Source organism: Phoca vitulina, unplaced genomic scaffold, assembly GCF_004348235.1.
Source record: "Phoca vitulina isolate PV1807 unplaced genomic scaffold, GSC_HSeal_1.0 scaffold95, whole genome shotgun sequence".
In the NCBI taxonomy this organism is placed as follows: domain Eukaryota; kingdom Metazoa; phylum Chordata; class Mammalia; order Carnivora; family Phocidae; genus Phoca; species Phoca vitulina.
This window is the reverse complement of record NW_022589798.1, coordinates 1,341,944-1,366,964: the sequence shown is the minus strand read 5'-3', so window position 1 is coordinate 1,366,964 and position 25,021 is coordinate 1,341,944. Positions and strand designations below refer to the sequence as shown.

Here is a 25,021-nt window from a genome sequence, read left to right as displayed (position 1 = left end):
AGATAAGCATTTGATTCTTCTATTTATTAATTGGCAAAATAGTGCAATGGTGCTCTCCAATGTCACCTCTGAGCAACAACAGATTTTTTTGAGTGTTTTTTTAATTGTGTATTTGATTTGTTGTTTGTTTCAGTACCATTATGAACTCAAAGATTTTTATACATTCATTCTGCTTCAATTTCTTGCAGTCATTATTTATTTCTTTATTGATTGATGCTCAAATTCTTCCATTGTTGGCCATGGGAGCCTTTTTAAATTTTGGGTCCTTCCAACAGAACCTGGTAGTCTTGATGGCTTCCTTGCTTTCAAGCTGGACAAGATGTCCCAAGCTCGTCTTGTACATTTCCTTCCCCTAGAACCAAAGGACCACTGATTCCTCTAATAGGAGACAATATTAGGGACTACAATCTGGGGGGCAGAAGTACACACTGCGGCTGAATTGAGTGTTTTTATTGATGTTGCTATTATTGACATGATAAGCAGGTTCATTAGTTTCAGCGTTATGTGCATATTTTACAGAACTTTTTGTTTTATCTTTCCTTTTTAACTTTTGTTTTTAAAAAATGCAAAATGTTTATATTTTCTGGCTAAAACTATAAAACAAGGTACGTTCAGAAAAGTATATTTCTTGCTTTTTCTGTCCTTCCTATTCTATTCCTCCACTTGTAGGTAAGGAATTTTAATTCATATTTGGTTCATTCTTCTGTTTTTCCTACTTGAAAATATAAATAAATATGCATATTTATTTATCATTTAGTTATACATATATATTTACACAAAAGATAACATATGACACATTCTCTTCTATACTTCTGATCATGTTTCTCATATCCATACTTGAATATTGGATGAAAGAAGCAAAGAACTGTTGTCTTAGAATTGACCTCATTGCTTTATATGGTGTTTTCACACTGCCATTCCAGAGCACAGGGGACTTTGGGACAGTGGGGAAAGGGAGTGGCTGAAAAGGGTGACTCTGGGGCCACCATTACCACTTCAACCACAGCAGCCACACCTCTGTTCTACATCTTCGGCATTCCTATCAAATTTGGTCTGAAAAATGGTCCCCACTATTAAAAGAAAAATCCTAAGAGAAAATGGCCATAAGCTAATAATCAACCCAAGCTCACTGTTCCTGGCTTCTGAGAGGCTGTTCAGAGAGCACATGCTTCATGTTAACTAGGCTGGGGAAATCTTACTGTCAGGGTTGCCTAAACTTGAATCCCAAGAAAACCCTGGCGAGAAGAGAAATACTCATCCATTCAACAGTTGAGCGAAGGACCTGATAAATCACGTTGTCCACATTGTCATTTGAGGGAAACTGCTTTGTACATTTATGAAACATCTTTAGTTCTAAGGATGGGAACAAGAAAACACAAAAGCAATTGAAGAGGCTGCTGGGATTTAAAGAAAACTCTCTTTTGCCTTGAGTATATAAAATTAAAAGTGCTTTGCAGATAGGTTACTGAATTAGCTCAAGAATTGGCAGCCCCAGTGAAAGACAGTCATGCTGGCTGAATTTCTTATACTCTTTGCCTCACCTTTCTCTGCCATCTGTGAACTCCACACATGTGCAAACTTAAACCATACACATGTGCAGGTCTCACTGGATGTGTCGTGGCTCTACCACTTGTGCTTGGCACAATACCAAGTGCTTAGTAGGTGCTCAATAAATCTATCTGGACTGGATGAATGAATGTAAATATTCCTCTTCATCCTCATGAACCAAATGGAAAGAGGTCATAAATGTGGCTCATCGCTGTTAAAAGATTGTTGTGGTGGGTAGGATTGTGTCCCCCTCACCCAGATTTTATGTTGAAGCCCTAACCCTGACCCCAGTACCTCAGAATGTGACTCTATTTGGAAAGAGGGTCTTTCAAGAGGTGATTAAAGTAAAATGAGATCATATGGGTGGGCCCTAATCCAACAGGACTAGTGATCATAAGAAGAGATTAGGCCAGAGCTAGGTGTGCACACAGAAGGAAGGCCATGTGAGGACGCAGCAAGAAGGTGGCCATCTACAAGCCCAGGAGAGAGACTTCAGAAGAAGAAACCAAACCTGCTGATGCTTGAATTTTGGACTTCCAGCCTCCAGAAACATGACAGAATAAATTTGTTGTTTGAGCCACCCAGTCTGGTATTTTGTTATGGCAGGCCTAGCAAACTAATATAATTGCCAATCTCTGTCCCAAACCATGGCAGAAGCAACATCAAAGAAACATTTTTATGGTTAGCACTTCCCATATCCTATAAGCCAGAAGAAAATTGTGCTGAGTATGTGTTTCATGGTGCTTCATCCTGTCCTGCTGGAAAGTCAGGCTTTGAAAGTCAAAGTGTATCTATGTGGCTGGCCTAGCTGTAAGAAAGCCCTTTGTGAGGTCATCATGCTACTCTTGCCAGATGTGCACAGAGAGAGACGTGCAAGCTTTTAAAAACACTTGAGGAGACACCATGCCTCACTTTGCAAACCCTCTTTTAAGAAACATCATCACCAGAAATCCATTTGATAGCATCAGGAGGAAGCAATGTCTCCAATATTTGAAAACCTTGAGAATGCTACAATATGATGGATTTAAGACTATATATTTAGGAGAAACCGATATCACTGAAAGTCTTGTAACTGGAGAAGATCTTAGTGATGGGTATTTCATGCAAACTCCAACGTGGTGTATTGTGCATGCTGGTAGTAGTCAAGGATGGGTGCCTTGGAAGTATCGGATGTTCCTAAGAGATGAGTTATGCATCAAACAGGAAGACAGCCTCTTCTTTGAGTTCTGTGATATCACAAAGAAGGCCTATGGGAAGTGTGCCATTGTGATCAAAGAGAGAAGGCAGCAGGACAGGATGAAGCCAAACGAAGATGAAGAGCCAGAGGCCCAGGTCCATGCCCCATCAGTCATTAACTTAACGAGCATTGTGTGTTGCCCTGAGGTAGCCAAGTCCTGTGGCCATGAACTACTCTCTCTGCCTTCCCCTTACAATTACCTAAACCCTTTAGACTCAGCCTGGTCTTCTCTGAAATGGTTTATCATCAATAACAAAAAGGAGTTTTGTTTGCACTACATTGACAGTGTCTACTCTTGCCAGTATATACTTCTCAGCGATTTAATTAGCAAAGGGATTGAAAGGATAAACCCAAGCAAATGGAAAACAATAACCAACAAAGTACGGAGATGGGAAAACTACTATCTTGGTAAATTTTCTTAAGGGTGATTCCTCTTACAAGCGGTTGGAACCATGCTATGGGCATAGTCTTTACCAACTCCGCTGAGCTCAGCTCTGGACCACTGCAGCCAAAGATGCTCCAACGGTGACCTCGTAGAGATGCTGTGAGGACTGAGGTTTCTAAGGCTGTTGGCAAAGTGCTTTAGGTTTACTGGAGGTTCCATTAAAGCTTGTTGGTAAATTAGGGATCTTGACTCCCATCTTGTTAAGGCCACCTTGAGAGCTATGTTAATGGCAGGATTACAACTAACCCAGCCCAAAAGAGCTCAGTGGTGAGCAGGGGTGAACAGAGCTAAAAGTTGTGTAGTAGAAATTTAAGTCAGAACCAAGTGTGTGGTCACAAAAAGTTGAAAATAGTGTACCAACCAGTTTCAGCCGACCAAAATAATCTACAGGGAGACAGTTTGCCATGAGCGGGAGTTGTGGTTCAGACAGTGGCTGAGCAGGCTCTTTGCTTCCCATTGCTTGAAAAAAAGGTGTCAGAGGTTGAGTGAGAGACATCCGAGGTGAAACACCACCCAGATGCTCTAAGGCCAGTTGGTGGTCCCGATAAGGCACCTGGAAAGCTGTAGCAATTGATTGATTCAACTGGGACTTGGTGGGTGAATAGGTGAAGTGAATGGGGGTCTGTGGAGCCCAGTTATCTAATGTTTCATCCCAAATCCAAGAATCCTACCAGGAGGTCATTAGAGTTTGCCATGGAGTTGCATCTTGTGGCCCCGAGAGCTGAGACACCTATGGCTGGTGCCTCACCTGGCTCAAGTTTATGGCTGTTGCTGATGCAGGTTGTAGGGATTTGTGGTGGTATGTTTCACCTTTATTGAAAAAGACCTTCCTCCAATTAAACATATCAGAAATTTCACTCCCGTTTATATATGTTCAGGCAGTAATTTTACAACAGACATAATTATTCCAGAATATGTCAAAAGCAACTCATGAAAATCTCTACCTAACTCCTAACAGAATTACCCACATATAAGATTGTGAGGCCAGGTTCCTGATAGCCAATTGCAGAAAATATTGGGTGATTTGCCTGTCTTCCTGTTTGTTTCTCTCCAGAACCTCCCTGCTGTGACAAATTACACAAACTTGGTGGCCCCAAACAACAGACATGTACTGTCTCCCAGTTCTAGAAGCCAGAAGTCTGAAATCAGTTCCACTCCGTCATAATCAAGGTGTGGGCAGGGCCACACTCCCTGCACAGGCTCTGAGAATCAGTTGTTCCTTGTTCTTCTGGTTTCTGGTGGCTGCTGACATTCCTTGGCTGGTGGCCACACAGGTCTAATTCCTGCTTCTGTGGCCACATTACTTTCTCCTCTTCTAATTTCCTCTGCCTCCCTCTTCTAAGGACACTAGTGATGGCATGTAGGGCCCATCTGTATGGAGACAGGAAAACTACTACCTCAGAATTGTTAACTTAAGTCCATCTGCTGAGATTCTTTTCCCATATAAGGTAACGTTTCACAGGTTCCAGGGATTGGGAGCTGGATACTTTTGGGGACCATTATTCAGCTGACCACAGATGCTAATTCAAGTCTTCTGCCAACTGAAGTATAGCATTCCCATCAGCAACTAACCTGGTGAGACAACTCTTATCGTGCGCTATGTTTCTGGGGTCTTCTTCACTACCTGTTTCACGTTATGTTTTATTTTTTATTTTTTTTAAAGATTTTATTCATTTATTTGACAGAGAGAAACACAGTGAGAGAAGGAACACAAGCAGGGGGAGTGGGAGAGGGAGAAGCAGACTTCCCGCAGAGCAGCGAAGCCCGATGTGGGACTCAATCCCAGGACCCTGGGACTATGACCTGAGCCACGCAGGCGCCCCTCACGTTATGTTTTAGAGCAGGTAATAGGACTCAAACCTCCTTGGTGACTTCAGTGAGCTGGCACTTGCAGGCCCCAGTGTAGCTGGCCTGGGTTTGGGGGGTATGAGTGTGTTTTGTCCCTATATCACACTTATTACACATCTGCCCAGAGTTCTGTGCAGTCATAAGCACTGACAGCTACATGTCCTTAACTCATTTAGTCCTCCCAACAGACCGTGATGGAGGAACCACTGTTCTCTCTGTGTTTTAGATGGGGTAAACTGAGGCACAGAGAGATCATATAACTTGGTCCAGTGTGGAGGAGCTAAGGTTCACACCCAGTGTTCACGCATACAGCCATTATTCATGCTGCCTCTCTACTCCTGGGCAGTTCATCTAATCCCATAACCATCCCATCATGGAGGTTCTATCATTTCCCTTTACAGGTGAGGAAACCGAGATGTTATGAGGTCAAGCAAGCCAGTCAGATGCTAAAGCCCATGTGCCTAAGCACCATGCTTGGCTTTGTCGTTGGAGCCCAGCATTTTGTTTTTCTCTCTCACAGTTCACGTGGAGAAAGGGTCTCCTCTGACAGCTGACAAAGCGGCCACCTCCAAGTGGATACCGCAACAAAAAGAGATTTCAATGCGGAATTGAGCAAGAGGCAGAATACCTTGCAAAGACATTATTTTGCAGGGAGGGGAAAGACATGAAAGGTTTTTAAGGTTCTCAGACAAATAAGATAAACCAACAGGAGCTATTTTTGTTTGAAAACCGAAACGATCTAAAAAGACGAGTTTAGGGTCCTATTCCCTTGGGACCTTGTTTGGTCATTAGGAAGGCAAGGAGGGGAAAGAGACATCAGGACAACCAGAGAGATCAAAAGGACCTCTTTTAATGTGTGATTTAGTTACATAATACTGTATGCATAATTAAGAATGCTGCTTAATACTAAGCATGGAAACCTCCAGCAGAAAAGTAATGGAAAGTATGTTGGGCTTTGGGAATCCAGTAGACCTTGTTGGAATCTCAGGTTTCCAGCTTACTAACTATGAGACTTTGGACAAGTTACTTCACTTCCCTGAGGCTCAGTTAACTCATTAGTAAACTAGGGTTGAGGACTTTTTTTATTTTTAAAGATTTTTTATTTATTCATTTGAGAGAGAGAGAGCACACGAGGAGGGGGAGGGGCAGAGGGAGAGGGAGAAACAGGCTCCCCACTGAACAGGGAGCCTGACATGGGCAGGGCTCGATGCCAGGACTCTGAGATCATGACCTGAACCAAAGGCAGACATTTAACGACTGAGCCACCAGGTGCCCGGGTTGAGGATTTTAAAACGCTTCACATAAGCCATGCCACTAAACTGCGTCTGGTACCTTCTGAGTGCCCCATACACTCAAGCTTCTGTTGTTATAGTCCAGGCTGGGGGCCAGCAAGTGTGCCTACACTCAGACCTGATGTCGCTGACCTCATCTCCTTTTCACTCTCTGGGGGAAATTCTTGCTGCTTTTTATCACCAGGACATAATGAGAGTAGACACATCTTAAGATACTTCAATCAAAGGAACTTTGTTCTCTGGCATTTCTTTTAAGACCATCTGTGACAGGTCAGGCAGCTAACGATAATCACAAGTTTTGTCTGATGGGGTGGACAGGGAGGATGGTGAGCAGAGCCAAGCCTCTTCGAGAGCAACCTTGTGTTGCGCTTACATGAAACGAACAGCAGGTAATGAGGCATAGCAGTCCTGGGCGTGTGGACAGGTCCTCTGGAAGAGATTTCATGATGTTGGTGGCACTGCTGTCCTTCCAAGTTTGGCTGATGAGACATCCCACCCTCTCTGTCCCTTTACCTTCACTAACAACAGCATCCTCACTCCCTCTCCATGGGCATGGGGACTCCAAAGTAGGTGGGTGTTGGAATGGTCTGTCCCAAAATGAACCCCAAAGTAAACAGGCAAATGGAGCTGGAGGCCCAATGGATCCCACCTTGTCTACCCGAGAAGGTCCAAGCTCAACTGGGTTGAAGGAGCTGCACCTGGCCAGTCGGGGGGCTCAGTTGCCTACCCAGGCAGTGTGTACTCCTTCAATTTGTGATTGTTTTATACACACAAACCATTTGTACATACTTGACCTCATTCAGTTTAGACATAGGCAGGGCAGTGATCATTAAGCTCATTTATAAATGAAGACAAGTCCAGGCAGTAACTGACTCACCTAGGGGCATGCACAACTGTAGTGACAGGAAGGCCAGAACCAGAATCCACATCTTCTTATCAAGGAGCCCTCGTACCTCTCTCTAGCTGGCTTCACGGGTTGGTTAGGATTAGGTCAAGCTGTGAGTAGTGCAGACCCAAGCACAGACAGAGTTAAGAAGGTAGCCCACCTCCACCGCCAAAAATCAAGAAGTGCCAAGGGGGGGCAGTACAAGGCTAATATGATGGATCCATGGTCATCAAGAATCCAGAGTCCTATCTTTTTACTCCACTGTCCCAACCTGGTTCCATCTTCATAGTCCCAAATGGCTGCTGAACAAGCCATTGCATTAGCACTCCGGGCAGCAAAGGAGAAAGAGAGGAAGAAGTGTTCATCTCTTCCCTTTTTAAGGGGCCTTCCTGGAAGTCCCACATAACACTTCCACTTAAATGTCATTGGCAAGACTTATTTGCAAGGGAAGCTGGGAAATGTAGTCTTTTATTTGGGGGAGGCAATGTGGATAGCTAAAATCAGGATTCTATTGCTAGGGAGAAGAGGAAGAAGAATGCTGAGGTAGGCAACTGGCAGTCTTGGCCACATTCCCTGCTCCCTTTCCTTTTGGTGTGACAGTCATCTGCTCATCAACATTCCAGCAGCTTCTGTGTGGTGGAAGAGGGAACCAAAGAAAATAAGCTCTGGCCCTCGAGGCAGTCAGAGTCTCATGGTGGGGGTACCTCTCAGTCAGTGAGATGTTAGAGGTTTGGGGAGTGGGGGCTCCGAGTCCTGGGTCTGGCGCCACAGAAGATAGCGTGGGGACCAGAGGAAGCGTGGGGATCTCATCACAGGGAGAAAAGGCCAAGCCAGGCAGGAGCTTGAACAAGTGCACAGAATCTACCCACCTCCCACTCAGGCAGGCAGGGGGTGTGTGAGTGAGTGTGTGTAAGTGAGTGTATGGGTGAGAAATGAGTGTGTGACCGTGAGTGTGACCAGGTGGGAGTTGTGAGTATATGTGTGAGATTGTGTCTGAGAGAGGTGTGTGTGTGTGAGATGTGTGTGCGACCATGAGTGTATGTCATGTGACAGTTGTGTGTGTGACTGTGCGAGAGCTGTATGTGTGTGAGGTGTGAGAGTGTGACCATGAGAATTTTGTGTGTGTGAGATCGCGTGTAAGAGAGGTGTGTGTGTGAGAGACAAGTGTGAGACTCTGTGAGTGTGTAAGACTGTGTGAGAGTTGTATGTATGAGACCTTGTGAGACTTGTGTGTGAGTGTATGTGTGAAATGTGAGTGTGTGTGTGAGACGTGGCTGTGTGAACACGGGGTGTGTGCTGGGTGGAGGGGGCGGAAGGACAGGAAGAATGGGCGGGAGAAGGGCCAGGATGGAGGAGGACAACAGGGCTGAGTGAGAAGTCGTCGGGCCTCATGAAGAGGAAGGACAAGCGCTGGGGGGCAGAGGCATCACTTGGCCCACCGAGGGGACAAAACCCTGCGTGTGACTTTTCAGGCCTGACCGCAGGCAACTGCAAGGCTTTACCCTGCAGGCCGCACGGGGGAAGCTGCCCTCCCCACACCGGGCGTGGGGACAGCCGGGGCCGCGCGATCTCTGATGGGTCACGCATCTGCACCCCCAGCCTGGCACCTTCATTCCTGGGCTCCTTGGCCCGGGTCTTCAGGCTCCTCTGAGGCTGACACATCCTCACGGGGAAGGGGAAGGTTTGGGGACACTTTGCCCTCTGACTCCGTCAGGTGCTCATGGGGGAAACGGAGCAGGGCCAGCTGGTCCTTCCTCAGGTGCCACCTTGTACCCTCAGAGGAAGTGGTTAAAGGCTTAACTCTTCCATTTTGGGCTTGTCACCTGGATCAGCTACTCTGACACCTGACAGCTCAGCTCTCTCCCACCCACAAGCACCCAGAAGCGGGGACCCACCACAGAGGTTACAGGGGAATAGGGAGGAAGGTACCACCGTCTGAGGGGAAAGGCAGAAGGAGAGGATTGCAGAACCTGGCTCCTCGTGGCTCTGGTCAAGCCACAATGGCTCTCCCCACTGCACCCAGCAGCCCTCCCACATTGGGAACAGAAGGCCTTGGCCAAGCCAGAGGGGAAACTGAAGTCACCCCCTTCCAAGGCCTTCAGGGCCTGGTCCCCAGATGCCCCCCCCCCGGGGTCCCTCCCACTTCCTCCTGCAGCTGGTCCCCCTTCCTCTGTGTCTCCTTCAGCCTTGATCATGCCCCAGCTTCCTCCTTCTAGAAGAGCCTTTCCTTCAATCCTGCCTTCCCCTACGGCTACTGAGGTCTCTCTCCCCTCCCAGGAGGCACACAGCTTGCTGCAAAGTTGGGAGTCACAGAACACTTCTTTCACAGTTTTCATGTTATCAGCTCCCTATGTTTTCAGGGGAAGTACCTCCAAATTTCATCTGATGGGGCAAACTGTGAATCTGAAAAAAGGACAATCAGTACATTAGAGAGTGTCCCAAACATCTGGAAACACAACGAAAATACTGAGCCAATGATTTGAAAACTAAGCAGTTATTCGTAACTAACACATTGTGCAGAAATGTTTCTGTCCTGGCCAACTGGGGGCCTTAGATGGGGCTATTAACGGCTCTGTGCCTCTGTTTCCTTATCTGAGGATAATGACAGCTGGTGGAGGTAACAGAAGTAGAGCACGTGGGAGAGTAAGGGCTGAACGAGGAGTCACGCTACCTCGCTGTCTCCGGATCTTCGTCGTCCTACGCTGGATGCTCTTTCCCAGACTCGGCTTCCGGGGCTCATCTCCTTCTGTCTGTTTAAAGCTCAAAAGAAGGTCCAGGGACCACCTCCTTGGGATCCCCTGAGGATCTGTGGTGGGTCTGGAGTCTAGCCCAGGAATCTGCATGTTAAACGGCCGCTCGTGTGTGCTGATGTTGGAGAACTCAGCCTCAGTTCTCTTTTCCCTCCAGAATCTCTCCATCATCCCCTGGCTTCGCTCCAGCACACTGGTGACCTGCACGGGACAGCTGATGTCAAGGAGCATCCATGTAAGCAGGTCAGGTGTCAAGGCCCAGGCATCTCATTGAACTGAGTCATTTAGACAACTGTGTTTCCCTAGAGATGATCATTTGGATGCTGTCTGGGGAGAGGTGACGCTTTCTAAAGCCCCCGAGACTTTTTGTTTGAATTATTCAGTTCCTGAAATACATTCTGTGTGTCTCTGCCTCGTGAAGCAGAGTATGAGAACACAGCTGAACCTTCCTTTAGAGACTAAGGTCATCATTGGGAACATAATGTCCTAATGTGCGGTGTTCCCGGTGCGGGGTTGTGGCGATCATACAGTGAGTTCTCAGAGACTTGGTGGGCTTCATAAAGACCACCTCTCTTGCTCTAAGGTATTTCAATATGTTGTCAGCTTGAAACCAATAAAAAGGTGTTGGGGTGTGTCTAATAAGATTAAAGAGGATCTGTGTAAGGGGATCCTGGGGCTCCCCTGTGGGAGAGAACACAGATTTCAGCTTATGCTCTCTGAAACATCTTTCAGCTACTCAGGGGCTGTCTCCTCTTTATGGATTTGCTCACGATTGTGATCCAGAGAGGGGCTGGCTAGCTGCAGGCCATATGGGGTCCCGCTTGTGGGCCTTACCAATCTCTCTGTCTGCCTACATTCGCCCATGCATGCATGCATCCAACCAACCAATTCTTTAAACTCAAACTATAAATCTACTGACTTCGGGCATATGGAATGGAATGGTTGTCAGTAACTCCAGGAGGTGTTACTCATCTCCCCCTGGTGGTAGAAGAGAGTGTGTAAGAAAGGTGACGGGGAAAAAAACCAACACTGTACAAAAAACCCATGGGTACGGTCAATGGTTTGAGTTCAATCCTTAGGTCCCCCTCTACCAAATTTTCCAAGATGACCCCATGTTCCACTAATTCCAGAGCCGAGTTTTAAGTCCCCCTAGAAAAGCACCTGTGTTTAAAATAAATGTGACCATCCACTGCTTAGGCATATTTAGATTCCCCAGGAAAGCCAACAGCCCCCATCCTTGGATTTCTGAGGAGCACAGCAGGGAATGCACATGGAGGGAAGATGCCCAGAGGTGATGGGCGTGATGCCGGGTGGGAGACAGGAATGCCTTAGATCCCCAGAGAGGGAAGGAAGCAGAGGCAGAGTTCCTAGACCACGGTGGGTGGGTGGGTGGCCAGCCAGGCTGCACAGGGCACCCTGACAAATGCAGGAGCGTTGGCCGTGGCCCAGGGTCAGTTCTGGGCCCCACCTGAGCAAGTCATGGAAGCGTTGGGGTCGGAGGGCAGAAATCCTAGGGCATTACACTTCTGTTCCGGCATCTCTTCATGCACCATGAGACCCAGGCCCTATTGACTATTTGGGGATTTGTAGCTTGTTGGGTCAAGCTACAAATGTAAACTCTGCTTTCTAAATTGTGATTAAGAGCATCCAGCAATCACAGTAAAATTCGAGAAAGATAGAATTCCTTTTATACCTCTTGTTTAAAATTCAAAGTTCCACCAACCTGGGCCAGAGTGGGGTGGACATCTATTAATATACAGTTGATCCTTCAACAATGCAGAGATTAGGGGTGCCAAGCCCCTGTGTAGTCAAAAACCCACGTGTTTTAACTTTTGACTCCTCAAAACTTAATAGCCTACTGTTGACCAGAAGTCTTACCGACTAACATAAAGTTGATTAACACATGTTCTGTATATGTATTATATAACGTATTCTTCAAGCTAGAGAAAAAATGTTAAGAAAAACATAAGGAGAATACATTTACAGTGCTGTCCTGTATTTATTGAAAAAAACCTGCTTATAAGTGGAGCCCCACAGTTCAAACCCATGGGGTTCAAGGGTCAATCGTACACTCATGCAAATTTTCCCCGTGGCCCCCAGCAAAGGCACCAAACCAAACACTGCACTGTATGTATCCTCATCCCTCACCCACTCTGGTATCCAGAGAAGTGAGACAACAGGAATCTTTTAATAGAGATCTCAGTCTGTTAGGTGCTGAGTCAAAAAAATTCTTAGTATCACTCCTCTCAGATCTGGAAGTCTCCTTGGCTCAGCGCCCTCCTTCATCTCTTACCAGCAAACCCCAACAAGCAAACCGGGGGAGAGGACAGTACACCCGCTCTTCTTACTCTCTCATGACAGGACTCAGGGATGTGAGTTCTTCCGAGTCTCCCACCCAGTGTGGCCGGCGGGTCTCACCCTGTAGCCCCCCCCACGGGGACCCTCCTGGGTCGGCAGAGGCGCCAACGCTCCCCAGGCAAGCGAGCGTGCAGCTTCCCTCCACCCCAACAGTGAAAACATGGCGGAAGGCGGGCTACAGAAGAGCGGTGTGAGGGGAGGGCAGCAGAGGAGAGGGCCGGGGAGGGCTGGCAGCCGAGCCTTCCGCCCCTAGAGCAGAAGCCACTTCTCCTGCGGCCTAGTCCTGTGTCAAGAGCACCTGTGACCTGGCACCCAGAGCTGAGACGGGCTGGGAGGGGTGTGGGCTTGCAAGACAACCTCCCCTCACAACATGGCGGGTGGGTGTCTGTGTGAGACCGAAAGACTTTGGCTTATTCTGGAGACAGAGACCCCCTTTTTTACAAAGGTATTTTATTTTAGTAAACAAAATACGGGTTCTTTTAAGAGCATAAAAAAGTTCATATAATTTTTAGTTAACCCTATAGGTTGGGAGTTTATCCTCTGACACATCATTCAGTAATTGTCTCTTCTTTCTTCTCAGCTGGAATCCACTCAGGCTGACATTTAAATTGCAAATTCTAGAAAGGAAGACCAAAAGGACAAGTATGAAACGTCTGAATGTTGTACTTGCTTGGCATTACCCCTCATGCTCAGCCATTTCAACTTAACAAACAGAAACCACTGAAGTCTATCTATTAAAGAATGTATTTTCAACCTCACGATTTTCTGCCCAGCTAAACATCCCCCCTGGTTAAAACCAGGCTCGAGGCTGGAGGGAAAATGAAGGGCCAGTCCTGCTGCCACCAACGCCCCCCTTCCCTGGAGGCCTCCGTGGATGCCTGTGGGTGGGGAGAAGCATTTATGACCCACACCCCGTCTTTCCCTTCCTCTTCTCGGTCTAACACACAAAAGGAGGACTCTGCCTGGGACAGAACTTCAACCTGCAACATTTCAAAGAGAACGGGCTTCCCTTGCCCGTTTTAACTTTGCTCACCCTTGTGCCAACTCCTGAGTTTCAGTCAGAAAAACACCTTTTCCAAAAAAAGGAAGGGTCCCTGACAGGAACTTCTTTGGCCTGGCAGAATGCCCACCGGACATTCCGCTTGTGCGAAGTCCCAGTACCTCTGGTTTCCCTTTAGTTCTCTTTCTTCTCGGACTGCTGCTTTTTCTCAGCTTCCAGTTTTTGCTGTTTTGCTTCCAACCTTTTCCTTTGGTATATTTTGACTCCGGCAAATGCCAGGCAGAGAATTAAGGTTTTGGCTGCCAAGATATACAGTAGCAGGGGCACGCGTTCAAGGACCTTAAAGAAGAAAGCAAGCGTTCTAAATGTTCCATGATTGATAAGAAAGGTTTCTTTCATGTTCCTTCATTTAACAAACCTTTACTGTCTACCTCTTATGTAACAGGCACGAGGCGAGGTGCTGGGGCCACACGGGTGACCAGGACAGACAAGGTCCCCGGGCCCACACCGGTGAGTCGAGGCTTACCTCTGCCCTCCATCACTCCCCTGCTCCTGGCTTCACGAGAGAACCACCCGTGGACCGCTGACCTAACTCTGGTCTCTCACAACCGGACCACGCACTTTGCCTGTCCCCCAGGCCCTCTGCTTCTGAGGCGGCCCCGTGGTCCAGGGAAAGGAGATGGAGCCGGGGGCCCAACGACCACGCGACCGGGGTCAGTCACGGGACCTTCTGAGCTTCTGCCCCTTCGAGGGAGGCGAGACCAGACCTTCCTTCTGGATTCTCCAACCTTAGCATGCTACACTTTCTTCTTGGTTGTGGCTACTCACTAGCACCGGCCTTTGGAAGGTAAAATAAATATAAAAAGACAAAAAAATTCAAAACACAAGGGGCACGTGGGTGGCTCAGTCGGGTGGGCATCTGACTCTTGATCTCAGCTCAGGTCTTGATCTGAGGGTTGCAAGTTCAAGCCCCGTGTTGGGCTCCACACACAGCATGGAGCCTACTTGGAAAAAAAAAAATTCAGAACACGAAAACTTAGCTACTTATTAACTGTTCTATAATTTCCTGTTACAGGGAAGCTTTAACCCATGGGCTAGGGGCACCTGGGTGGCTCAGTTGGTTAAGTGACTGCCTTCGGCTCAGGTCATGATCCTGGAGTCCCGGGATTGAGTCCCGCATCGGGCTCCCTGCTCAGGGGGGAGTCTGCTTCTCCCTCTGACCCTCCCCCCTTCATGCTCTCTCTCTCTCTCAAATAAATAAATAAAATCTTAAAAAAAAAAAAAACCCACGGGCTAAAATGATACCTGGGGAATAGCTATGGATTTGAATTACTCTCTGTACTAGTAGGTACACTAACTATTATGATAGTCTCCGTAGCACAATAGCATCTCAAGGCAAATACTATACTTGTTTCAGAAACATGATTAATATGACCTGAATAATAGTTACGAGCTTTTTGTGATTAAAAATTCCTTCCCAAATAAAGGTATGCTTTTTTTGAATGATCACCATTCTAGAGGACTACGTAGGATTTATTCCAATGAAATCATTCAATTGCCAAACATCACTTATTATAGGCAATTCCTATATAATGAGCTTCTACTATGGAAAGAACATTTGTCTCTCCTTGTAACAGTTTAACTCAACCGGTCAGAGAAAACTTCAGTTGGGAACAACATGCTCACAGAGCTGGAGGCCTGGGGGAGATTTCACAGATGACTTAGTCCGCCACCTTGTTTCACAAACAAGGAGAGGGAAGCTCCTGGTGGGGGGCGGGGGAGAGGCCAACCCACGGCACACAGCAAATTCACAAGGAGGCCAGACTCAGAATGAAACGTTCTAACCCCTAGGCCAGTCTTCTTTCCACTGTGTCCCAATTTCTAAGGAAATGGAATTAACGAAATCATAAATTATGTGCATAGGTGTTTGTACAATTTTATTAAAATTCTTTTTTTTTAAAAAGATTTTATTTATTTGACAGAGAGAGACACAGCGAGAGAGGGAACACAAGCAGGGGGAATGGGAGAGGGAGAAGCAGGCTTCCCGCCAAGCAGAGAGCCCGATGCGGGGCTCCATCCCAGGACCCTGGGACCATGACCTGAGCCGAAGGCAGACGCTTAACGACTGAGCCACCCAGGCGCCCTAATTTTATTAAAATTCTTGATGACTCGGACCTAGACGTAGATTTCACACGCAGAAGACGGAGCATTGGTTAGGCCTACTGGAAGCTTACTGTGCACTTAGTGACTCCCTTACATTTTCCCCTGGGACCCTCATCGGATCCCCAGGAGGCAGGCAGACTGTCCTAATTGTGGCTGAGAAAGCATAAACTCTGGAAAGGTTAGGTCTGACCAAGTTCTCGGACTGCTCCAAAGCCCGAACTCTCTTCATCATTACACGACGCTGTAATATCTACCATGTTCTCCCCAACCCTCCCCAGTTTTACAGCTAAATTATGCAAATAAATGATGCCTTGGCTACTGAGTTTCCCTAAGGCAACTGGAGTCACCACCTCTGAAATTATTTAGCTGGTTACTTACGGATATTTGAGGAAGGCTGCCATGTGATGCAGAAGGAATATATCAGATCACAAAAGGAGGAACCCAAATATTTAAATTGTCTGAATTTAACTAAAACGGTTAAGAACACAAGAACACTGAGTAACTGGATAATAGTTTTCAACCACTAACAGGAAAGAATAAATACAACATACACGCTTCAGAAAGATCACTCCAGCAAGAGCACAAAAGGCTTATAAAAAAATTGCAAGAGTGAACCTTTTTCTCCTGACAAATATAAGCAGCTTAGAACACAGATCTTCCTCATAGCTAACCTCTACTACCTCCCCCAAACAATCCCCTAATTCATCTATTTTCTTGAAGGTTCTCAGTCACAATGAGGCTTGACTCCATGTTTACAAACCAGCTTTGAAAGAAAAAAAATGCTAAATGTTCTTTTACTTTATTTCCTTGGAGGCAAAAATCAACAGTTTAGAGGTGGAAACCCCATTTTATGTTCACTAGGTAGATCTAGGCCAACTGAAGCACTAATCCACGTGGGAAAAGTTACTCTTCCAGTTCTCTCCATCTCTACGGCTGGGCCTGTGGGTCCTACTATGATGGAGCCCACATCACAGCCCACGGCTCCCTGTGATGTGAAAAGGGGACAGCTTCAGCAGGGACGGGAATGGAGATCTCAACCGGAAGTTAGAAAATGCACCAAATTGTTAATACATCAACACACGGACAGAGGTAAGTGGTTTCAAGGCTTATTTTCTTCTTAAAGGTAGTGGACACAGGAGGCAACAAGATGCAGAAGTTTCGGGACTGGGAGAGGGCAGAGCGGTGGCAGCAGAGGTCAAGGACACCACACGGGCTTAGAGCAAAGGGTTTCAGGGATCCATTCCTGCCCCGCTAGGGTACCAAGCTTCCGTTGTGCCAGATCCTCCTCTGATTTCTAACGAGCCCCTCATTTTAACTCTCAAAACAAACCAACCTTCAAGAGGGCAAATGAATAAAATATTGTGGGAGTGGATGAGATCTATACCAATTTTAAAAATAAATCCCCAATACTTGTGTAATAAGGATGGCTAAGTTTTTCAACAATGAGGTCACACTCTGTTGCTGATGCACGACGTTAACTGTTACTGACGGCCACAGGCCCCCTGAGCCAGAAAGGGAAGCCCACAGGAGGTACTGTGCGCTACCTGATCCTCCCACCTTCCAGAGCTCTGTGAGGTCAGGGTGCAAGGGGAGGCCACTTCCTTCTGACATTACAAGGAAAGGCCCCCTTTTAAACATGAGGATGCTCCCTGGCAGCCACAGAGCTGTGTATCTGCTCGAAGTTGGAAAGGTGTGGGCAGATTTTGTCCCTGACATCAGAATGAACTCTTTTTGTCACAAGCAGGATTGGCCTGGGTGCTCAAATGAACACTTTCATCCCCACTGACTGTGGCCACCGCAGAGAGGACAAGCCCTTCCCTAAATCCCACCCCACCTGCTTTCTGCTTCTTCCCCTTATAGCCCCTCACTGCCTCATCTTTCCTTCCCAGCCTTTCTGCTGTGAGCCTGGAACCCCAATATAGGCTAAACAAACACTCCTACATTTTCAACCCCTTCAAGAAACCTTCACTCTGCCTCTTACCTTCAACCAGGCTCGTCCTGGAGAATAGTCCCCATGGTCCTCCTGGGTGGCCCCCAAACCCCTACCCAAAGGAGCTGGGGAAGGAAAGGGGTTCTCTCTCTCCCAGCTCCCTGGTCCTGCTTCCAGATCTTTCCAGTAAGCCTTGCAATGGAAAGCTGGTGGATGTTTTGAACAAGGAAAGGCTCATAATTGAAAAAAAATACACCCAGTGAGATCATAAGTTTGAAAATACACACACTACACTTACATATATGTAAAAAGTACTGGAGGAAAACACACCAAAACTGTTAATAGTAGCCGTCTCTGGAGGGCGAGACAACACGATTTTTACCGGATTTTATACTTCCAAAGAATCCATGATAAAATGTATTTCAGTGGCTGCTCTCTTAACCAACCTTTACCACACCCCATGTACTTCAGGGATTTAAAGTGATGACTCTCCTTTCCCTCTGTGAGACCCGCCCACGAATGCCCAGAGCCCACTGAATGCCCAGAGCCCACTGAATGCCCACAGCTTGCAGGCGCCCGTCTGATTGCCCTGGACCTGGGCTCCCAGAGGCTGAGTCTGCGCTACAGACGTCAGCTATGCTTATTCCCCAACCAGTTGAAGCTGTACTTGATGTTATAATGGATAATTTATCTAAACACAATACTTATGAAATATCGCTATGTTATATAAGGAAAAAATTGTTTCCGGGAAAACTAAATTGAATGCTTTCAATGCATTTTCAAATTTAGGTTGAAAAAAAAAAGTGCTCTTGGTAACACAAATGTAAAAGATCAGGGAAGAAAAACATAAAAATCTGGAAGTATCTTGTATGTAGATTGTTTCCTAAAATATTAACCCACTTTAAAGAACCAAAATGTGAAACTGTAGGTAAAACTTTAAAGGCACGATTTTTGCAAGAAGAGTGAGGCAGATCCGAAGTCTGTACACCCAAAGAAAGGGCCTCGCCTTCCTCCAAAAGTCTGGGGAATAAATGTACTTTTTATCTGTTTTAACTGAAAATATTATTTTTAAAGTGTTATTAGGATTCCTGCTTTAATCCACTTTTTTCTTTTTAATCAACCTACATCTACAGAACTGTTATTCTGAATTTTTACAATGAGGACAAAGGAAAAAAACCAAGCCATAATGTTGAAAACTATTCTCACCTTCCAGTTCATGCTGGGCCAATGGCGAATTCACTCTGGGTCACTGCAGGCCCACTCAGACAAGCGCATGAGGAGAGGAGCTGGAAGGGCAGGTCTTGCTATTCTGGTAGAGAAGAGAAGAAACAGGTCACTCGGGGTTTTCCGGAGCAGATCACCATAGGAAGACCTCTTTGATGGAGAGAAAGGGCGCATGAGCAAAGAGAGCAAGGGCTGCAGACAGGAGTCAGTGTCCCCAACAAGGTGACCCAGAGCCTGGTGGGAAGCAGATGGCCTGGCTTAGGGCTGACACAGGCTTGGGTCTTGGTGAGCAGAAACGTCTCCCCAGCTGCTCTTTGCCGGGAGTGGGAGCACAGCCCGGAGCAGAGCTAACAGTGCTGCTGCTCCTAAGGGGACACGTGCGCCCATGCCTTTCATCTGTGGACAGAAAAGCCAAGTCCAAAACCTACTTCTCCACCCACGTCCTGCCCTGGGCAAGAGCTGGTTTGTGGATGAGTGTCTTTCTGTTTTTCAGGTCCTCTGAGTGTTAATGAAGCAAAAATTGGTTCTTAAAAAATATCTGGAGGGGAGTAAATGATAGGGAAAAAAATTGTCCTTTGAAAGCAACTGCTATCTAGAATTTCATCTCAACTGTGAGGGAGACCTAGGGGAAGGTGAAGCAGGGAGTGGAGGTCAGAGACGCGGCTGGAGCAAAGCATTTGCCCCAAGGCCTTCTCTGTCGCTATTTTTAGAATATGGCACATACCCCAAGAGTCAGAAGACTTGAGCTCTGGATGAAGAACCTACACACTCTGGTAAGTGATTTCCCTCTTGGGGCCTTGGTCCCATCTGTAAATGAAGAAAGGGGTATCAACTAAATGGGCTCTAGGGCCCCTGTTTTTTATGAAATTTGGCAACTTAGAGCACAATCATAGCTTCACTTCACGGTGCTGGGCTGCACGAGGGCGCATCAGCTGCATAAACTCATGCAGCCCTAGGAGGGAGAGGTTATTGTTCCATTTCAGAGACGAGGAGACAAAGTTTATGTAACGTATCCAGGGTCACACAGGGACTGGGATTTTAACCCATCCAGTGTGGCACCAGAGTCTTATCCTGATGTAGGCAGAAAGATGTGCATTCAAAAATCATGCAGATGCTTGTCTTCACATGTACTTAGAATTAAGAAAAGCACAAGAAAATGTCACAGGCCTTTAGAATGGGGATAATAAAATGAACTTCAGGGAAAAATGTTTCACTAAAACTTTTACTTACAAAAACATCTAATTATAGAAAATTCATGCCTCATCTATTCAAGGTCATAGTATCTGGAAAACAGGCTGGTGGTTGGCACAAGATAACCAAGTTTTCCCCATGACTTCTTTCAAAGCCAGATAAGTTAATGATAGGAATGTACACCATAAATCTGTTTAAATGTGATGACGCTGATTGAAGGTGCTTGTTTTCTTCATGGATAAATGGCCAGGTTGTCTTTAAGTAGCAGCAGATTCTGAGTTGCACTGGAGGGGTATGTTCCTAACGGATTATAACCTATTGCTAGAATTTTCACTTTCAGGAATCTCAGATAACCTCAGGGATTAGCCATATTGTAATTTGCAATGTTTAAGGTCACGTAAATTTTATTTTTACTCTAATTGAGTTGTGTACAAATATAGTAGGTGAGTTTGGCTGTTCCTAATTTTCTGAGGTCCTATTAATGTAATTAACATATTAATTACATAAATTAACATACGAATTAATGGATTAATGTCCTATACATTAATGGATTAATGTAAGATATTGATTCCCAAGGTCAAGGACGACAAATAGGTCCAAAAAGCTCAAAGGAGGAAATAAATTAAAAAGAACACCCAGTGGGGCCCTTGGTCGGCTCAGTCGGTAGAGCATGCAACTCTTGATCTTGGGGTGGTGAGTTCGAGCCCCACATTGGGTGTGGAGATTATTTAAGGAAATTTTTAAAAAAATAGTGTTGACTTAATACACAACAACAACACCCAGTGGTCTGGCCCTGTGGCAAGCCAGGACTAAGATTAAGACTAGTGTGACCTTGGACAAGCCATTTGGCCTCTTTGAGCCTCAGGTCCCTCATTTTTAAGTTCTTCAGAGGCTGGATTGTAAACACAAAGCACCATGCTCAGCATATGGAAAACATTAAATAAATATCAACCATTATTGTCACAATAAGTATCTCTCTCTCTGCTAATGGACATGCCAAGCTTAAGAACCATAAACAAGAGGCAAGCAAGGCAAAATGCAGTCAGGGCAAGACAGCAGGGACCAAGAGAGCTGGACTCTATTCTTGGTGGCACCCCTGGCAGGCACGTGACCTAGGGTAAGCCATTCACCTCTCTGAACCAAAATGTTCTCACTTTAAAAACCAGAATCCAAAGAACAACTCTGCAACTCTGGCATTCGTAAGTCACCATTCTCTGGGATACCACAGAATGGGACTAGGAAAATTTACTGGCAGTTGCCTGGACTTCATACAGAGAGTGAGGTCATTCAAGCTCTTTAGAAAGAAACATGTTTAAAGTCAACCTGCAAACAAAGTAGCGGAAAGGATGCAGTGAGAGAGTGGGAGACTAGAAGGCTGATCAATCCAGCTCATTCCCACCTGCTGCCTCCAAATGCTAACTTTCCCCTTCCCCCTGCAATTACACGCTCCAACTCAGCCATTTCTGTAGCACCCCAGCAGGACTTTGGCAAATGAGAACAACTGAGAAAGCTAAAAATATCAGCAGGCTATTGGCTCCAGGCCACAGGCACACACACCTGCTGCAGCATCAGACAGGAGACAGCTCGTATCTGAGGGCCGAACCGCAAAAGCCAAAAGGTGGGAACACTTTTGAGGTATAAAATCTATGAAGTGCAGGAAGGCTTTAGCCTTTCCCTAGAACTATCCACAATCCTAGCTTAAATCTGAAGAATAACAATGGCTTAGATAGAAATGATTCTGTCTCCTTTCCCGTAAAAATAGCCCCATTTTTCCTTTGCCAGTTTTCTCCTAAAAACCAGAAAAGCTATCCGCTTATTTGGGTTAGGCCAGGGAAAGCAATCTGGACAACATACTGTCCACAATCCACGTTTTCTTCTTAGCACACCTAACAAACTCCAGGATCATCTCTCTCTTGGTGTCTACGCTCTTCGAGCCGCTAAGTAGGATATGTCAGTCTGAACGTTCCGAACCTGTTAGCGTTCCCAGTCTCTACCCTTGTCACCCCAACTCTTCACCCAATCTTTGGAAGTTGGAAGGTGCGGGGAGGAGGAAGTTAGTTGCAGGTGAACCTTGCGCATCACACCGTGGACTGCTGAGCCCCACTCCCCGGTCACCTGGGATTCCCAGGGCCAGAGACACTGGATCTCGGCTCCTCCGTAACCGGGGGGCCACGCCAGGGTCCTCTCCGCCCCGACACCTGGGGAACACCACCACCTATCCCGCTCAGACCCGGAGATCAGGGCCACGGGCGGCCGTTGCTTTCCCCACCCATCCACAGAACAGGGTGTCCAGAACACTCGCTCATCCGCCCAAACCCTCTGGCCAGAACAACTCTGGGCCCCGCCCGGAACTCGTGCCAGCCTAAACATTGCGCCCCGGGCGCCGGGTCCGCGGATTCCGCGGCGTCTGGACGCCGGAGCCAGGCAGGGGCGCTCCGCGCGTGGGAGCCGCGGCGGCCAGCCCCCTCCCGGTTCCCACCCGGGGAGCTGGCGCCGCGCGGCAGGGGGCCGGCTGGCTGGCAGCCTGGACAGAACGCGCAAACGCGGGGCCGTCCACCCGACTGCCCAGGGCCCCAAAGAGTTGCCGGGCTTCGGGTCAGGGTCCCGCTGACCGGACGCGGACGTCACCCACTTACAGCTCCAGGCCGCGGAGGCTCCAGCGCCGGGACTGCACACGAACCACAACTCCCACAATGCGGCGGGGAAACTACAGGTCCCGAAATGCACCGCACCGCGCGCCGGCGCAGTGGGCCCGGGCTGTTTCCGAGGGCGCTGCACTCGGCGCGCCGGCGCAGTGAGCCGCTGTGGGCCGGGCGTTGGGAGACTGAGCGGGGGTCACGGGTCACGATTGGCCGGGGTGGGCACTGCTGTCCAGGCCACGGTTCTGAATTTACCGGAGCTGGGGGAGGAGGGCGGCCGTAGTGCTGGGCTTCTCGTGTCCACTCCTGTCTGCGACTGAGGATCCTTGGCTCCCCCGAAGTTTCCAAATTCAGCGTTCATCTCCTCTGACAAAATGCTTGCATTTTCTTTTGGGAAAGCGCTAGCCCCCATTCTGGGTTCCCAGACTCCAACAAACGCGCAGCACGCGCATGCAGAGTTTGGGGACGCTCAGTCCCTGCCCCACGGGAGGGCGCAAGCCAGACCCCGAATAAAGACCAATGTTCACGGAGTTCTTTCTGTAGATTGAGGAAACCAGCGAGGGGAGAATAAGTGGCTGGCGCAAGAAAACGCGCGACTTGGCAGTCACAGGCGGACTGACTCCAAATCCCACTGTGACATTTTGTGGTGATGAAGTACAGATGTTAGGAACGCAGAGGAAGGGACACACAGAGGGTGGAGGGTTTAGATGTGTCGACAAGCGAAGTTTTCCTATAGAAAATAACAAAACTAGCTGTGTCCTGAGCACTGTGAGGCTCTGGTCTCTCTGAAGTCTCCACCAGCCTATAGAAGGACATAAAATAACCAATTCACGGATGAAGAAGTGGAGACGCTAAGACATTACAGTAATTTGCCCAGGGTTTGAAAGCCAGCAAGTGCCGCAGCTGGGATCTCTCAGTAGTGGATATAGATTCCCATCAGGGCAGCAACTAACATGGGCTCCTTTTGCAACCACTTGTGAACTCTGCTTGTAAGAAGGAAGTGGGATTCAGGTCATATGGAGCCAGTCATCCAAGCAGAGGGAGCTCTAAAAGCAAAACGGGGCGGGGGGGCGGGGGGGGGTGCGCTGCGGTGTACCCAGCAAGTTGTTTGAATTAGCATCTTAGTTACCTAGTTGAAAGTGGCCAGCCTGGAATTTTGGGAATCCATGCTAAAGTGGCAGACTGGGGCAAGTGGTTTCAACAACTGAATACCCAGCATGCTTCTAAAGATCGGCCATTTCTCCCATCCCCCAAAAGCAAAGTTGGCTGATAATCATCTGCCTTGCCACTATACTTTCAGTGATGATAATAAAATGTACTTTCTTAGAAAAATCTAAATTTCTTTCCTTCCATTTGGTTTTCTGTGTCAAAGATCAAACCGGGCACCAGTGAAAGCCTTAAGGATAGACTTTATTCAGTAACTATTGCAGTAGAGAAGAGGGTCCAGTGTAAACCAAAGTCCACTTTGATTTATGCAGTGGTAACTGGGCATTTTAAGGGGAGAATGAGGGAGTGGGGTCATTGGGGCAGAATCAGGGAAGTGGATATTTATAAAAACCCAAGGATTAGTCAGTCTGATCTGGTTCTGTTAATAGGCACTTATCTGAAAGAGAAACAAATTTCTGTCTTTATGACCAGAGGCAATGGTGCAGGTTAGAGCAAGGTTCCCTCTCTCGGTCAGGAGAGTTACCTCCGTGAATGCTGGCATTCCAGAGACAAGACAGTTCTGGGTAGTAAAAGGTTTATATCCCAAAGGGGGAGAGAAAAGATTTATAATTACAAGTTTTCTAAAGTAACTGCTCTTAGAGGGAATTCAGGGAGCTGATCTGCTTATCTCCAGGTTTTGGCTGGAACCAACAGTAAATTTTCCTGGCAGCTTGTTGAGCTTTCTCAGGCGGGCACTCCAAAGGGGCCTGGTGTCCTCTTAGGGATGAAGCCTTGAGCTGTTAGAAGCTATGCTAGCATTAGTTCAAGTCTCGTAGCATGGAGAAGGGGACAAAATCATTTATACCAAGTGTATGCAGTGTTCATAAGCCAAGGTTGAGGCCTCCTTGAGGGCCCAGAAGAGCCTGACCAGAGGTTAGTGAAGAAGATAGTCTTGGTCACCCGATGGAAACCTTAGATTTCTGTCTGGATCCAGACCCAAAGCCAGGATTTTGTAGCCCGGGTGGCCGCTCTGGGCACACTGGGATAAATGTTCTGTGTGCAATAGCATTTCTGGGTTTCTGATCTGAGGAAGGAGGCCACTCTTGCCACATCTGCTCTGGGAATATAAATGGCTTTCCATAACACTGTATGTAAGGCTTATGTTAGCATAATTGCACATTTGTTACCAAGAAACAGATACCTTGTAGATATCTCACGATAGAATCTTTGTAGTCGATGGAAGACATCCTACAAGCATGACTTAAAGAAGGGCTTCTTTTTTGAATTTTGTCTTAGTACTCTGAGACTTGAGGCCCTACTCACAATGCTGTGCTTTGCCTGAGTAGATGGGGGAGGAGAAAGGT

At 47.2% G+C, this 25,021-nt stretch overlaps 2 protein-coding genes across 5 annotated transcripts; one reads left to right on the top strand and one right to left on the bottom strand.

Annotated features, from left to right (window-relative positions):
• The first annotated feature begins 2,427 nt into the window (after nucleotides 1-2,427).
• Nucleotides 2,428-3,361, top strand: FAM243A (family with sequence similarity 243 member A). Its single transcript, XM_032396939.1, has one exon. The coding sequence runs from the start codon at nucleotides 2,452-2,454 to the stop codon at nucleotides 3,205-3,207; it is 756 nt and encodes a 251-aa protein (XP_032252830.1). The 5' UTR covers nucleotides 2,428-2,451; the 3' UTR covers nucleotides 3,208-3,361.
• A 9,437-nt stretch (nucleotides 3,362-12,798) lies between these two features.
• SMIM11A (small integral membrane protein 11A) lies at nucleotides 12,799-22,616 on the bottom strand. 4 transcript variants are annotated; one of them, XR_004298460.1, is made up of 5 exons: nucleotides 22,509-22,599; nucleotides 19,406-19,488; nucleotides 18,664-18,766; nucleotides 13,526-13,703; nucleotides 12,799-12,981 (listed from the first exon to the last, which is right to left on the bottom strand). XR_004298460.1 is itself a non-coding variant. In XM_032396962.1 (4 exons), exons 2-3 carry the CDS (start codon nucleotides 18,673-18,675, stop codon nucleotides 13,539-13,541), a joined length of 177 nt encoding a protein of 58 aa, XP_032252853.1. In that variant the 5' UTR covers nucleotides 18,676-18,766; nucleotides 22,509-22,616; the 3' UTR covers nucleotides 12,840-12,981; nucleotides 13,526-13,538. The 4 variants fall into 4 exon arrangements, 1 of the variants encoding a protein (XP_032252853.1); XR_004298459.1 differs by having other exon boundaries at nucleotides 12,840-12,981; nucleotides 13,398-13,703; XR_004298458.1 differs by lacking the exon at nucleotides 19,406-19,488 and having other exon boundaries at nucleotides 12,840-12,981; nucleotides 13,398-13,703; nucleotides 22,509-22,616.
• Between the last annotated feature and the right edge of the window lie 2,405 nt (nucleotides 22,617-25,021).